This window comes from Chaetura pelagica, unplaced genomic scaffold (genome assembly GCF_000747805.2).
Source record: "Chaetura pelagica isolate M959 unplaced genomic scaffold, ChaPel_1.0 scaffold46, whole genome shotgun sequence".
Taxonomy (NCBI): domain Eukaryota; kingdom Metazoa; phylum Chordata; class Aves; order Apodiformes; family Apodidae; genus Chaetura; species Chaetura pelagica.
This window is the reverse complement of record NW_009954102.1, coordinates 4,867,462-4,884,473: the sequence shown is the minus strand read 5'-3', so window position 1 is coordinate 4,884,473 and position 17,012 is coordinate 4,867,462. Positions and strand designations below refer to the sequence as shown.

Sequence of the window (17,012 nt, the reverse complement as noted above, 5' to 3'; positions counted from 1 at the left end):
GGAAAGATAAGCTGCATGTGTATGAGGGGAGGCGGTAGGTGGCTCAGCAAGGGAAGGTGTCCAGAGCATTGTTCTTCACATTGGTGGCACAGTCCAGGACTGCATCATGCATCAGGTCTGGATGAGCCCCTGGACCTCCACCTGGGTGGATAACAGGGCTGTAATCTCAGATGCCTCCCTTGGGGTGAAAGACAAATCAAACCCCAAAAGTGCACGACCCTGAAATTCAACTCTGAAAGGAACAAAGTTAACCTCAGAGGTAAATGTAATTTTTGGCATCACCTGACTTGGAGCATATGATCTTGTAATTTTATTATAATCTTAATACTGGGCTTTTTCTAAGACACACTGGAATGACAGAGAGGCTTTGTCCCTCCTGTGAAAAGGTATCTCAGTGTCCCATCCAAAGCAACGCAGCATTTTAAGAGGAATGTGTTGCCCACGCAGGAATATGATGGGAGAAGGGCAGTTGCTTGTAGCTCTTGAGGGAAAGGGAAAAAGAAAGAAGGCAAAGTCAAGAAGTGAGTATTAACTGCACACACAACTGCAGACAACTCAGCAACTACAGTGACTTGACTTTGTATGGCTGTTTTATTTTGCAACTCAAAACCAGAAAGCCTCATTACTTGCAACAGTGGGTACAATGATGTCCACTATTTTAAATTCCTGAAGGCTCCTGCAAATTAGCTGCCAAAGGTGAAATGCTTGTGTCTGAAAAGGCTGGACTTTGCTCAGTACAGTTACCAGGGTCAGCTTTTTCTCACCTGCCTTTTTAACAGCAGACCCCTGGAACATCCTTTCTGACAAGCACAGCTTCAGCCACGTCATGCTCTGCTTCTGTATCCTCCACTGTCATTTTAATACAAAGGATAAAAAAAGGAAAACATCCAAAAAACCTCTCTCATTTCTTGGCATATCTGAAAGGAGGCCATGTTGCACTTTTTCCATGGCTGTGTCTCACAAGTCACTTTATGGACAATAGCAGATTAATTATAACCACAGGCTTAGCAAATCCCCCAGACAAGACATTCTTATTGAGGTTGAGACGGCGTGCACTGAAATGATAGGGAGGAAATCTGCTCCTTTCCCACATATGAGTCTCCTGGTGGGCTTGTTACAACTGAAAACTAGCAGGGCTGCTCTCCAAGCAAGGCAGGGTCTGCTGAGAGCCTGAGTGTGACTTTGCAATGTCATTTGTGGCAAAGGCTTGGGTGACTGAGATAAGGAGAGGGGGAGGCTTTGCTTGATTTGGGGTTCATTCAACTGACCAATGTTTTGGATGCTTTGTTAAAGAGAGACCATGAGAATCAGAGCAGAGAATGAAATGAGACTCTGGGAAAAATCAAAAGAGGTCAATCAATTGATGACATCTATTGACAGCATTATTTTGATGTCCCTTTTTATTGAGAGGTGGAATGAAAGACTGCAACTCTTTTCTGGGCTTGCTCCCTCCCATGTTCAAAAAACATTTCTGCCAGTTAAAAGTGTACTGACTTGAAGGACAAATACCTTCAGAAAGTAGAAAAAAAATATCTGCATCAAATGGTGGGATCTTCTTCAAAGCAAGTCCCAGGGGCAGTGCCCACCTTACACTTAGAACCAGGAGGGAAACAACGCTCACACGTTGTGTTCACTGCTATTATCATTCATTCTTTGCTGCCTGCATTTCCCTGACCTGCTGAGAGCATCATCACCAACACTGGTTCTTCAGCCCATGCCTGGGCTGGGAGGGAAGGCTACCTGCAGACCTTGTTCCACAGCACACTTCCTTTCCTTCTGTCACATCCTTGTCTCCTGGGCAAAATAGTGCCAAATTTGTTAACATAAAGGAACACAAAAAGGGAATGGTATCACTCAGCACCAGGCAGAATCTTCCTGACCATGCACACATTTCCCAAACTAGTCTGCCCCATGCACCGAACTTAGGCAGAAACTGTTTTGGGGGAAAAAAAAGAAGTGATTATTCAGTTACAGATCATACCAAAAAGTAGATCTGCAGAAGGAAACTGTATTTTTGGCATTTCCTGTGTGACTCTGAAATTTATTTAAACTTTTAATGCAGGTGATGGTATTCAGTATTTATGATATCTACTTATATAAAAAAATAAACACCCTCTGCAAAAATGCAACATGAATGTTGCAGCACTAAAATCCAGAAATAATAGATTGAAAACATCTTTAATCCTAGCCTTTTGAAAAATAACCTATCCCTTTCTTGGCTCGCCTGTTAAGGCAACTTTAACTAGGAATTGCCTGCTTCAAAATGTTGCTGAAGAAGTATTCAAATTCCAGCACTTAAAACTGACAAAAAGAAAAAAAAAAACCCTCGTATTTTTAGTTGCCAATTCACTACGGAAAAACATTTGACAAAAATTGTATCATTAGTCTATTGTCACAATGCACTTTCAAGTGTTTGCATAAGGCTAGGGCTGCACTGATCTTTTTGGAATGGAATATTCTTACACGCTGCATTTCAAAGCAGTCTCTGTTTTTTAATGAAAACACTGATATACATATAAAATGTATGGTTTTACTGAATGTTATGGTTGACATGAAATTAGTTGGTTTTGGACTGCTGCTTTGTGAAATGTTTCTTCTGTGCTTTTGTTTCTTCTTCTATTTTTTTAATGTTCCATATGAGAAAAGGAAAACTTTTCTATTTGGAGTCTTCTTGAAAAGAGAAAGTTCCATTCTCTCCTGTCTCTAGTCAGCCCCTTGGCCAGGAATTCAAAACTGTTTCCATTTATTGGTTGGTTTGCTCAGAGCTTGGCAGGTCCCAGCCCCAGGCCAGGAACACCAAAGGGAAGATCTTCTTTTCAGCCAGGGCAAGGCTGAGGTGCTCTACCAGGAGAGCGCATGTGAGAAACTGCTGTTTCTTTTTTAGGGTTTAAAAAAAAGAAGGGATCAGTGTGTTCTGTAAAGACTTTCATCGGTACTACATTCAAATGAAGTTTATTAGTTCACTGTATAATCTGTGTGAAGTGTCCACAAAGCAGCTTAATTCCTCTCTTCCCTCCCCCGAGCAAACTGACAAACAAACCGGCAGCGTTCGCCTTTGGTTTTGAAACAATGATTTCCACCAAGCTTAAAAAGGAACCTAATCATGCATAGCGTCCTCCTTTCTTAGCTGCTAGAAAAGCTTGCTTCAACACATACAGCCCATTTGATGTGTCCTTTCCAAAAGGGAAATGCTCCTTTAAAAAGAGCATGAAGAAAGAGCTCCAGCAAACAGCAGCGGCTTCGGTTTGTTGCTTGGTTGTTTTTTTTTCCTTACCTTTCCACATGGTCAACGTTGCCTGCCACACCGACCCCTCCGATGGTGTAAATCTTCCCGTCATACACCAGGCTGTTATGTCGACACCTGGGGACTGTCATGCGGGACACCAGGTTCCAGTTATCCAGCAGGGACATGTAACACCAGACATCAGCCAGGGTGACACCCGACTCCATCCCGCCTGGCCCCGGAGTGTGGGTGAGGGGAGGAGAAGAGGGGAGAACGAGGTGAGATCCTGGAGCAGCAGAAGCTTTGCACACAGCAATCAAAGCCAGTTACAGAGTAAAAACTCTTCAAATGACATTTGACTAATTAAAATAAATCACCCTCAATACTGAGCATCTGTTCCGATGATGCAGATCTGTGTCATTTATTCATGTGCCCCAAAGGCTGTTTTTTTTAAATAAGATGACATGAAGAAATCAGATGTCAGATTACGAGGGACACGTTCATAAGGGGACAGACCCTTTTCATAAATAACCTCCAGTCTATTAAATCACTGCAGCACTTGCAAGAAGGTGTCAGCAGGCAGAGGCTACCTTGGCTTGCAAGACACAGGCCAGTCTGAAATCTAAAATGCTTAATAAAGTGATGGATTGAAGCAACACATGCGGAATAAAGTCAGTGCTTGCACTGCAGGCTTAATGCCTCATTTTCAGGGACAAATTTCTTATTTATTTTCATTAGCCGATAAAGGAAAGAACCAGCTGTGCCACTCCCATGAAACAGTTCAGGTTGCTCTAGTGAAATATTTATATTGGTCATTTTTAAACTCCTGACCAAAGCTCCCAGGGCAGCCACATAGTGGGTGTCTTACTATCCCTGTTTTGAAGCATAAAAAAGTGACATGATTTATTTGAGACCACACCAGGAGTCAGTGGACGAGTCAGGAAAAGAAACTAGACTCAGTTCTGTGGTTTAATGAGAAAACCAGGCTTCCTCCTTGGTATTTTGCTCTCCAAAACCAGTGTGGAGTCCAGCACTTGGAGCTTGCAGGGGTTCATTCCCACTTCTGTTAGTTCCCCTTCCCTCTTTCATGTGTCTTTTAACTTTGAGCAAAGCAAAATATTCACTGACACTCAGCTAGGTTTCCTGCCATGTGGGACTTTACACTCTCCTATGGTAGCCACCAAATACCATCAAGTCTTTCATCCAGACTCAAGAGAAAGAGCTGAAATGAGCTTTTAATTTAGGATTCAACAGCTTTTGTTAGCAGGTATGGCACAACCTAAAATGGGTCTACATCTTGGAAAGCAGCTCAGCTAAGAATAGCTAAAAGTCAACATCTCACAAAACCCTCCATAGAAGGCTTTCACTCCAGCAGCAAAACAAGCATGGGCAAAAAAAGCATAAAGAAATAAACAATTTCCAATCAATCCTCAGGGCCTTGATGCAGTATTAATGGAATTTACACCACAGGCAGCCATTTACTGTGGAAAATGCAATGAGGGAACTCTGCAAGGGAAAAGACAACAGCTGTAACCCCTTACTGGTACTGCCTGCTACATCTGTGCTGCCAACTACATCCTTGGTTGGCACACATCCACACCTCCCTGCCCGGGCTCCTCTTTCTATCATCAAACCTCCACTCTGTTGCCATCAGAGCATCCTTATATCACCTGGTGGGAATTGCTTTTCCCACCAAGCAGAGGTACCACCAGACTGCAAAATACCAGAGGCTGTGATGCTATGGGCACAGTGCAGGCAGCGACTTCAGGAGTCACAGTCTGGAACATGGTCTCAGACAAGTCTTAACAACAAGTACAAAACATGAATGCTCCTGTAAGCAAATACTTTAAGTGTAGGTCACATATTCAGCAGTTCAGCCTGTCTCTGATTCCATAACCTACCATTTAGACTCAAGTACAGCCAGTATTTTAAATTGTGTTTCTAAGGCAGTGAAAGCTCTTTGCATGCTTGATGGTTGTCAGACCTATTTTCTTCATGTTGCAACTGCAAAATACTGCTGTTGCCTGCTTTGAGAGAATGTTAACACCACAGAGAAACGGAGAATGATAAAAGCAAGGAAATCCCTCTTCCAGCCTCCCTCCCACTCGTCTTTTTTTTTCCCCAGGAGCAGCTGGTAAAACGCCCGCACGTCTTCCTTTGTCTGTGTTGCCTGTGTTGTAAGGAGGAAACTTTTCTTCTAGTCCAGTGAAGCTGGGGGATGACTGGATTAAGAACAGCCATGAGGAGAAGGACAAGAGGATCTGACATGAACTGGCAATGTGCACTTAAAGCCTAGAAAGTCAGTCTTATTTTGGGATGCCTGGAAATAAGTGTGGCCAGCAGGATGAGGGAGGTGATTCTCTGCCTCTACTCTGCTCTCGTAAGACCCCACCTGCAATACCGTGTCCAGTTCTGGGGTTCCAAGCACAAGAAAGACATGGAGTTGTTGGAGTGGGTTCAGAGGAGGGGCACAAAAATGGTCATAGGGCTGGAGCAGCTCTCCTATGAAGACAGGCTAGGAGAGTTGGGGTTGTTCAGCCTGGAGAAGAGAAGGCTCCAGGGAGATCTTATTGTGGCCTTTCAGTACTTAAAGGAATCTTGTAAGATGGAGAGAGGATTTTTAACAGGATCTGCAGTGAAACAACCAGAGGTGTAAGAGGGTTGATTTAGATTGGACATATGAAAGCAATTTTTATGAAGGTGGTGAGACACTGGAACACGTTGCCCATGTCCATGTTTGAGCAACCTGACCTAGTGAAAGATGCCCCTTCCCAGGGCACAGAGGTTGGACTAGGTGATCTTTAAAGGTCCCTTCCAACCAAAACCATTCTGTGTTTCTATGAAATCTGCTGCTTACCTGAGAGATAGATGTTGTCCCCAGCGCTGACCACACTGAAAAACTCTCGATCATAGAAGGGCAGACTGGCCAGTGGGTACCACTTGTTGTTTTGAGGGTTTAAGCAAGTGACTGCTGTTAAAGCACGTTGATTCATGCCAATCATCTGACGACCCCCAACTAAGACTATTACCTCAGCTACACCTAGGGTTCAAGGAAGAAAAACAGTATTAAAAAGTGACATCTCTCAACCAGGCAGGACCCTATTAGACAATTCTTGGCAGACAGGGCAATTCAGACAGGCTTCATCCTGGCTCAAACCAGGACAATAGGGCTGTTCAGCCTGGAGAAGAGAAGGCTCCGAGGAAACCTTATAGCCCCTTCCAGTACTTGAAAGGGGCCTACAGGAAAGCTGGGGAGGGGCTTTTCATCAGAGAAGATAGTGAAAGGACAAGGGATAATGGTTTTAAACTGAGAGAGGGGAGATTTAGGTTAGATATTTAGGAAGAAATTCTTCACTATAAGGGGGGTGAGGAACTGGAATGGGTTGCCCAGGAAGGTTGTTGATGCCCCATCCCTGGAGGTTTTTAAGACCAGGTTGGACGAGGTTTTGTGCAACCTGGTCTAGTGGTGGGGTTCCCTGCTCATGGCAGGGGGGGTAGAACTTGATGTTTAAGGGCCCTTCCAACCTTAATGATTCTATGATTCTAGAAATGTGTTTTAGACTGTGCAGTCAAGCCAGGAAGTGTGAGAAAAAAGGGAGTGTGTGTGTGTGGGGAGTGGTGGGTGAGGAATGACACTATGAACATGCTTGGGAGAATTAGGGAGGGAGCATGCCATCTGGGCAAAACTTGAAGGGCAAAGAGCTAAAAAGGCAGTTCCATGTAAAGACATCCGTTGACTTCAACAGTCTTTGAGTGAGACTTGCATGTGATAGCTTTGGAGTTTAGCCATTATCCAGGGAAAGAATGTTTGGACTTTAACCTGTAGAAGGTGTTTTCACACTAAAAGCTAATGTCTGGAGGAGATTTAGGCTATAGTTGTGGTTCTCTCTGCATGTACTTGATGAACACATAATTTTCTGGTGGTGGGGTTTTCTTTTGGTTTTCCAGATATAGGTAACGTGCTCAAGCCATGGATCAGGGAATGTCCTTGCCAGGGTCTTTGTGTACTAGGTGCTAGGAAATGGGACAGAGATAGCTCTTGCCCTAATATAGTTATTAATAACTAAGAATTATCTGTGCTTGATTAGCTCCCCCAAGACCATAACACGCAGGGTGTACAGCAAACCAAATTCTCTGGTAGTGCAAATGGACAAAACTTTTGCAACCCAAACCTCAGAGTTTTCATTCTTGCTTTACAGCTAGAGCCGAGTCAAATCTGATCTAAGCGTTACTCCAGACTCACCCCTGCAGTGATGGGTCACAGTTTAACCCTCAGTCATTTACTGGCTTCAATCCCAAGAGGCAAGTGCTGGAGACAGATAGTTGGGATTTAGCAGAAGCGTAACAAATCTTTCTGCAGCAATTGCAAAGCCCAAGTGCAGCCTCTTGCCAGGATAGGTAAGCTCAGAAGCAGGACCATGTGGCCACGATCTGGAAGGAATCACCATTTGGGAGCTGCGCTCATGGCTGGACCTGTTGCTGTCACATGTCACAGTGCCCAGCCCAGAGACAAGTGCACAGGGAGGGGGGCAGAACTGCAGAAGTGAGATTGGTAGCAAGAAAGATCAGAGTTGCAGTGGAGAAAAATGGATCTTCAAAATAATGGGTTATCGTCACTCTTCATTAGCCTTTTCAAAAACCATGTTTGTGTCATTCAAGCAAGGTTACTCTCTTAAAAGTTATTAAGTTAGAGTGCTGTACAATTTAAAATAAATATTTTTCAGGAGCAGGAGATCATTATTTTTGCTCCATACCAGTAAATCTAATCGCTTGTGCAAGACATAACTTGACTATAATCAATGACCCCGAGAGGGCTTGTGACATGCTGCAGCGAGTCCAGAAAGGGTGTTTAGAGATCCTTTGTGCCTCTATGAATGCTGTTGATATGCAAAATAACATGGTTCTATATAATTAGACTCTGACCTAAAAAACTATAATCACCCTCTCTTACCTCGAGAGAATCACTTTTACCTCATCAACAAGCTTCTGGAAATGGTTGATATTACACCTACAATTTTATATACATAAAATAAGCACTTTTCAAAAATCCCTTCAAACATCACACCATTAGTCATCTTCAGTGAAAGACTTTTTAGAGTAGATTGTTATTGAAAGTCTTCTACTTCATCCTTCTGAAAGGTGCCTTGATGAGGCAGTCTCCAGAAGCTGTAAATGCTGTGGTTAGGTATGTCATCTCTGTGCCACATTAGCATTCGTGGCAGCAACTGGAAGTTTTGCCTGGCTTTGCGACTGTACTTGTGGGAGGCAGAAGTACAGAGAGCATTTTAAAACAATTCACATGTTTCATCTGACTCCTTCTTGGATGCAGAGTTCCTACATGGCATTTGTATCACTCTTGGTTCAAGAGATATTTAGGATATTTCTCACACTGCTAGATACAGGTTGTGCTGGCGAGTGGGGCACTTGGGTTTTTTTCATGTATTTTTCCAAAAAGGAAAATGCATTAATTCCTCAGGTGAGAAACTTCTCAAAGTGATATGATTCTCCCTAGCTGATGGGTTTTTAAAAGGGAATATATCATTTGTTTTGAAGGCAGTGAACAGCCTGAACTGGTACTGTAGGGCTCATGGTATGAAAATATATTTACAGAGGGTTGTGAAAGTGAAGCTGTTTTATAAATATTGATCAGCTGCTCCCAGCATGAGGCTGAAGAACAAAGAAGCAAATATTTCACCTACTTTTGCAACTAGAGAAACGGAGGAATGGAGGGCAAAGGGCTCATTTTCAGGACAAATGGGGATATGTCACAGTCTCTGTCAGTACTAGCAATTCCTAAAAATTAGGCTTTAAAATCTATTTTCAGGACCTTACATCTCCACTCCCATGTCTGACCATCGGGAGAGGCTCCTGAATGCTTGAGCAAAGCAGAAATGGAAATCTGAGCTTGATATATCAACAGGCTCCAAGAAGGAGCCAAGGGAAGGAGCCAAGATCCATGTCCCATCCCAGGGTATGTCCTGACCATGCCTGGGAACCACAGGAGCTGGTGTCATTGAGGAAGTCTTTCTTTACCTGCAGAAAGCCTGGGCCGGGTCCTTGGCGTCTGCATCTCCTGTCGGGCATGTGGCAGCATGTGATAACGTTTGGCTTCGTTCACCAGATCCCGGCAAGCCTCCGAAGACTTGATCAGCTCCTCATTGTCAACAACATTCAGCAGGTAGCTGGGATGGATGAAGGGGAGGCGCACGACGGCCAGCAGCTCTGCAGCGTACTGTGGGGGAAGCAAAACGTGGCCTAACACACTGCAGCCCTTGTGCGGGAGTTCGGCCCCTCGGCACCTCCCCCTCCTTCCCGAAGAAACATCCCCTGTCACCCGACCTGGAAACACGCTTGTCATGGATGCTGCACAGGTGGGACAGAGACAATACAGCCCTCAGTCTTCCCTCGTCAGGGCTCATTTTAGTCCCAGAGGACTGAAAATAAGCATCAAGAAGAGGCAACTCTTCTTATATAGAAATGTTTTGATGGACTTTTGAAGTAAAAGCTCATTCTGTATGCAGGCTGAATGAATATAGCGTGTTCCTGTGTGATGTGCTCTAGGTGATCCTGCTCTGGCAGGGGGGTTGGACTGGATGGTCTTTCGAGGTCCCTTCCAACTCCTAAGAGTCTGTGATTCTGTGATAACACCTTGTGTACTGCAGACACAGAGTAAGCTTTCAAGTTTTCTGAATTAACCTTGAAATGTGAGCATTGTTGCTGCACTGTAAAAAAAAAAATCCCAAGCAAATATTTTCTGTCAGTATAAATATGAAAAAAGCTGTTAAATAGGGTGGATTTCAACAACTGCTGTGGCAAAGACTAAATAGCATCAGCCAATTTGCTAAAAATCTTTTAATTATTAACGCTTATTTGTTAGAGAAATAAATCATGCACTTCTAAATTTTGGGGAAATCAGACTCCAGAGGGTGCTATACAAATACTGACAGTAAGTTTCATCTTCTAAGTAAATACATTAAACCTCAGAGGGCAAAGGACACCTGAGCAAATGAAGCTGTCTGTCACTGAACACTGCTTAAAGGAGAACAAAACCCCAAGAGAGACAACTGCAATCAAAAAACCAAGAGTCCATCCCCAGATTATTCTTTTTATATGCAATTGGTTATATCACAACACAGCACAAGAGTACAGGGAAAATCAGAGCAATAGGAAAACGTGCTTCTTGAGAAGAAATGCACACTAACAGGATGCAAACTAAGAGTGCACAGCAAGAAAAGATAATCATCCGTTGTAATAAATATTCACGTAGCGGCAGCATCCAAAGATCCCAACTGGGACTGAGGCCAGGATACAAATAAATATTCCTGAGGTCCATGCCACTCATCCTTGGTGCCAGCAGCATCTACTGGCCCACAGATGCCTGTGGTCTTCCAGAAGCTGCTTGGCTCTCACTGTCCTTTTCAGCAGTGTGCCTGTTCCTGCACCAGGAGCTGGGATGACAATGGGACAGGGATGTGACCTGAGCCAGCTAATGGACTGGCCAGGCACGTGAGAACACAGTGACCTCCAGGATTGCTTCCAGGGTTTCCCCTTTCCACACCCAAACTGAAGAAGCAGTCTTCATTTAGGAGGGAAATAATGGATTTCTCCTCCAACAGCAATTCACGCTGCTCTGCTGCCAGAGAGCTGTGTCAGCCTGGTGCAAGCTCAGCCAAGCGAGGATGCGACTGCCCGTGGGGAGCTGAACCCACAGCAGCAGGGAGACCACCTTGCTCTCTGGCTGACTCCCAGCCCCTGCTCACCAACCCTCCTCAACACTGGGGCCAGCAATTGTAGGCACAGCCCCAAGAGTTTAGGCCTGGACCCCCTGTAGTTGTCTGTAGATAAAAAAGAGAAATAATGCAAAAGGAAAAGAAAAACGACAGCCCTCATCTTCTGGCAAAAATCCCACATGAACAGTGAGTCCGTGGCTCCTTGCTACTACTTCTGGCATGGCTTGAGGCTGAGTAAGGCTTGAGATCAGTTCATCAGACAAACCAGAAAAGAGGACACTCCACTTTTTTTCCTTTCTGAAATCCATTTCTAAGACTTTCTAGGAGGTAAAACGGCTGCTCCCCTTCCCCAGAGTCACAAATGCCAGGCACTCGGCTGCAGATATCTTAATGTCATTAAACAGTACCTTGTATGAGAGGGAGCAGTGGACATATGGCAGTGGGAGGCAAAGCTCTGATTTCAGGAAGTGCTTTTTTTAAGAAGGTTGGAGGCGTTTAACCTTACATGGGAGCCAAGATGAAATGTGGCATCGGGACATGGGAATAATGAGGAGAGTGGGTATACCAGGGACAAGACAGACAGCCCCCACGAGGGAGGTTAATCCCCACTACAGGCTGCTCAAAAGCACTATGAGTCTCTAAAGGGCAGTTAAAATAAAATCTTAAAATATATGGAGTGTAGAGTGGAGCCAGCACCTCCCCTTGGTGCAGGGGGACACACCAGAGCTGTCCCTGACACTCCTGAGGCAGGTCTGCCCTGGAAGCAGCCGTAACACAAAACAATGCAAAACACAGAGGCAACAGTTGTGCCATTAAACTAGGACACAGGGCTCAACAGGCACCACAACATCCTGAATCCGAGTGTGAATTAGCATTGGGAAAAGAGCTCCCCTCAGGCAGGGATGGACAACTCCCATGGGACAGGTGGAACAAGTGCCTCCATCTCCTATTTCTCCCAGAATAAGCAGGGCAGTGGTGTCACCTGAACATGGTGAGCTCTCCCTCTCACTCGCTCACCTTGCTTTCATTAGATCAGGGAGAAAATCAGATTCTGCTTCTCTCCTGGATTTTTCTTCCCCTTTTCTCTCCCTCTTTTGTCTGAGCTCATGGCTTATTTTGAAGGGGAATAATCATTAGGACGTGTTGCTCCCCTTTCATCAGCTTAAAAATTAATGTCACATATCAAAACCGATGTCACTTTTCACTCTTATTCTTCCCTTTGCTCCAACAGCCACAGAAGGGCTGGGGGGGTGTGTGCACACGACTGCACGCTTGTCGCTGATGGCATTAAGGGTACATGTAATTGCAGTGTTTTTCACCAAGGGATTTGAAGGCTATGTACCATCGTGATGTCTCTAGAAGACAGGAGAGGCTTTTATAAACCAACAGCTTTTTGCACCAGCTCTTTTAAGCACTATAGTCAAGGGTGAATTTCATTTAGCCTCACTGATTTAAGAATATTCAGGTGATTTAGGCAATCAGCAGCCTTCTTCTTTTGGATTCTCCCTTACGAAGGCTTTCTAGCTCTGTTAGCTATGATTGTACTAAATATCCTGTTACTATTATCCTTTTCATTTAACAGTGGAATAAGCAGTGTAAAGCATTTCAACCTTTTTAGCATCTGTTGCTTGCTCTCCATTCTCTCTTGTCTTTCCATTGTTCCTTACACAGCTATGAAATATCTGCTGCACCTACTGATGTCACTGGTTTTTATTAAAACAGCAGAACAAGTTGCATAGGGCATGTTGCCAAATTCAGCAGACAACAACTTCTGGTCCCTGGAGTTGTGGTTTATGCCTGTAACTCCAGGGCTATTTTTTTTCTCACTACTTGGCTGCAGGCACTGGCTGGACAAGTAGAAATAATTCTCAGGCCTTTTCTGGGAATCACTTACGACTACTCTACAACCTGCATCACACGCCAATATGAAGCAGAGAATATTAATGCTCTTTCTGGCCTAAAACTGGGAGTTATCAACTCATAGGCATGGGAGACCATGCCTCAGCTCCTTGAAAATGGACACCATTATGCAAAAATCTAGCTAATTTATTGCTTAAAATGCTAGGGAAGATTTTGAACATCATCAGAAGTGTTTTTTCAGGTGACACGAAGCTCAGCATAGCTCCCACTGGATGAAGGGTGGCTACCCCTGCAGTGCCGTGCATGGCTGGGGTGCTCCTGCAGGAGCCAGGACAACACTACTACACAAGCAAAGGCTTTTTGGACAGTCACTGGGGAACACAGTGGAGTAGCAACTGTTGAGGGATGCTGTCTAGCCTGCTTCAAGGGACCTATTTCACCCATACCAATTTCAGAAAGCAGGGTCTTCAAACAGCCTACAGTCACAATGTTGTTTCATAAAAACAGGGAAAGAAAAATCCTAGGAGATCTTATCCTTCCCTAATTACCTAAACTTTTGGGGGAGAGATTCAACTCTAGATTCAGACACCTAAATAGGTACATCGAAGCAAGTATTTACTTGTCAGCTAAACACGTGTAAGCTTACGTAATAATTAATAGAGATTTAGTCAACAAACTTAACACAGTCGCCAGAGCAATGTGAGCTGCGTGGCTGCAGAGGAAGCAGAGAATATCAGTGTCCCCTTCTGGATTAAAACTGAGCCATCAGCTCCTGGGAAAGGGAGAGCGTTTCTCAGACTATGCCACACCACACTCGTTTGTCTACAACCAGATGCCAACCCAAACTGGAGGGTGATTACTTCTTCCCTGTGGTGGGAATTTTTCTGCCCACTTGCCCTGGGCGCTGTGCTTGGAAGGAGGTGGTGATCACACTCAAGGGAACCTGAATGTTATCCTTGGGTCAGGGCAGGCTCAGAGGCATATCTGATCAGCACAATGTGCTACAACTTGACCCATTCAGGCCTTTTCCCAATAATGTGTTAATACATCAATTCTAGCCCAGAGAAAAGAATGCTCTGGGGAGACCACACTGAAGACTTTCAATACTTAAAGGAGGCCTATGAGAAACATGGGGACAAACATTTTAGCAGGGCCTGCAGTGACAGGAGTAAGTAATGGTTTTAAACTAAAAGAGGGGAGATTCAGACTAGATATACGGAAGAAATTTTTTACTATGAGGGTGGTGAAACATTGGCACAGGTTGCCCAGAGGTTGTCAGTAGATGCCCCACCCCTGGAAACATTTGAGATCAAGTTGGACGGGGCTCTGAGCAACCTGATCTGGTTGAAGATGTCCCTGCTCACTGCAGGGGGACTAGATGGACTAGATGTCTTGTAAGGTTACTCCTTGCCCAAACCATTCTGTGATTCTATGATAAGTTACTCCCATCTCAGCAGGCAGGCCAGAGCTTGAGCAAACTAGATTAAAAAACAGCTGAATGCTTATTTTGTTCCTGCCTGGTAGGTGGAGTGAGGACACTTATTTTGCTAAACTATTTGTGAACATTTCTTCTCCTACTAATTATATCAGCATTATGAATGCTTGCTTGCAAATGGTGAAAGAAAAATCCTAGGAGATCTTATCCTTCCCTAATTACCTAAACTTTTGGGGGAGAGATTCAACTCTAGATTCAGACACCTAAATAGGTACATCGAAGCAAGTATTTACTTGTCAGCTAAACACGTGTAAGCTTACGTAATAATTAATAGAGATTTAGTCAACAAACTTAACACAGTCGCCAGAGCAATGTGAGCTGCGTGGCTGCAGAGGAAGCAGAGAATATCAGTGTCCCCTTCTGGATTAAAACTGAGCCATCAGCTCCTGGGAAAGGGAGAGCGTTTCTCAGACTATGCCACACCACACTCGTTTGTCTACAACCAGATGCCAACCCAAACTGGAGGGTGATTACTTCTTCCCTGTTGTGGGAATTTTTGTGCCCACTTGCCCTGGGCGCTGTGCTTGGAAGGAGGTGGTGATCACACTCAAGGGAACCTGAATGTTATCCTTGGGTCAGGGCAGGCTCAGAGGCATATCTGATCAGCACAATGTGCTACAACTTGACCCATTCAGGCCTTTTCCCAATAATGTGTTAATACATCAATTCTAGCCCAGAGAAAAGAATGCTCTGGGGAGACCACACTGAAGACTTTCAATACTTAAAGGAGGCCTATGAGAAACATGGGGACAAACATTTTAGCAGGGCCTGCAGTGACAGGAGTAAGTAATGGTTTTAAACTAAAAGAGGGGAGATTCAGACTAGATATACGGAAGAAATTTTTTACTATGAGGGTGGTGAAACATTGGCACAGGTTGCCCAGAGGTTGTCAGTAGATGCCCCACCCCTGGAAACATTTGAGATCAAGTTGGACGGGGCTCTGAGCAACCTGATCTGGTTGAAGATGTCCCTGCTCACTGCAGGGGGACTAGATGGACTAGATGTCTTGTAAGGTTACTCCTTGCCCAAACCATTCTGTGATTCTATGATAAGTTACTCCCATCTCAGCAGGCAGGCCAGAGCTTGAGCAAACTAGATTAAAAAACAGCTGAATGCTTATTTTGTTCCTGCCTGGTAGGTGGAGTGAGGACACTTATTTTGCTAAACTATTTGTGAACATTTCTTCTCCTACTAATTATATCAGCATTATGAATGCTTGCTTGCAAATGGGCTTTGTTCTGGCATCTTCTAAGTCTCAGATACAAAACCCTCTTCAGTATCACACTAAAAATAATCTTTTTAGTCTCAGATCTCTAATCCATAAAAATCCTCACACGTATTCTCCTAGAGGACTCTCAAAGTGTTCCTGCACAGACTTGGGCTACAACAAGTCACAGTTACTGCTACAACAGTATACAGTTAGTTCTAAAAGGAAATATGTTTATGGTGGCAGAGTCAAATTTCCTGCTCCTTAAATGCTACACTGGAAAGCCCTCAAGATTTTTAAAATTTTTGAAGTAATGCCCAGAGAGGTTAAAATAATGTTTTCCTTATGCCTCATAACTAATTTGTCTCCCCAGTTTACTGTTCTTTCTACAAAGAAACCTTTGTGCTATCTGCCTAAAGAAACAGGCTTCAGCTAGAAATACAAATACAGAAGTTAGATTACCCACATTACAATACGATAGGGTTTTGCTCCAACAAACTGCTGTTTCAGCTCGTTGTGTGTAATTCCAAGAGAATTTAAAAAAACATTATGAAATAGTAATATATTTGATTCATCTGAGAGCTACGGAGGAGATTTATGTAACTGGGTTCAGAATTGCTCGGCATCTCCCACCAGCCCTGTCTGAGAGCTGCAGTGAGGGCCTCCTCAGATGGAGAGAAGCCATCATGGACAGATTTGAAGCAGTTCCTCATTGTATAAACCTCATTTGAATGAGAAGAGAGCTCTCTAATTAACAAAACACTGCCCCCAAAGGCCCCAAAGGCCCCACTGCCCCTCAAATGGCAGGTGCTAGCCTTTGATATCTACCCTGCAGACAGGTAATGAACTGCCCAGCGGCGGTGACAGCTGGGGACTCTGCATGGTGGTCAAGCAAGAAAGCACACTGGACCGGTGATGTGAGTGGCCTCTTCATGCAACCATCTCCAGCCCAGCCTGGGCTTCCCCAGCAGGTTACCCAACCCAATATCCAAAAGACAGCTCCATTTCCAGGTGCAAGCCCAGCAGGGAACGGGCTAGCTTGGGGAAGACAAAGCTGTCTGTGCATTGCTTTGCCATTCTCAGAAATGTGCCCTTTCCAGCTAGATTTTCACAGCGCTGCCCTGCTATTTGGCAATGAGAGTACCTGCTTTGATACATCTAACTCCAGGTTATTACAAAGACATGCTGTGTTTCCAGTTACGTTCTGCACATTCCTTCACCCAAAGTTGCATCCAGCACCAACCCAAGCTCTCCAGAGTGCTCGGTATTTATTAATCATCCATACTGACTTCTTGGAATCACAGTGCTGCCTTCAGATGAAATCAAATGGCTTGGTAGCAAGACAGCCAACAGCCTCCCTAATATCATGAGATACACATTGTGACAGCAAATCTGGTTCTCAGGAGCTGGGTTCAGCTGGCGGCTCAGTGGCACGATGCCACGTGCTTAAGTCTCATGCTTAGCAAGAGGGAAAGAGAAATCCCTCTGTCTTCCTGA

At 44.4% G+C, this 17,012-nt stretch overlaps 1 protein-coding gene across 1 annotated transcript in view; it reads right to left on the bottom strand.

Moving 5' to 3' along the window:
* KLHL29 (kelch-like family member 29) overlaps nucleotides 1-17,012 on the bottom strand; it is a 247,526-nt gene that overhangs the window by 29,952 nt on the left and 200,562 nt on the right. The window contains exons 8-10 of the mRNA XM_010002410.1: nucleotides 9,257-9,455; nucleotides 6,081-6,263; nucleotides 3,275-3,455 (exon numbers count right to left, since the gene is read on the bottom strand). Coding sequence (XP_010000712.1) covers nucleotides 3,275-3,455; nucleotides 6,081-6,263; nucleotides 9,257-9,455 — 563 coding nt within the window. The remainder of the gene's footprint in view (nucleotides 1-3,274; nucleotides 3,456-6,080; nucleotides 6,264-9,256; nucleotides 9,456-17,012) is intronic.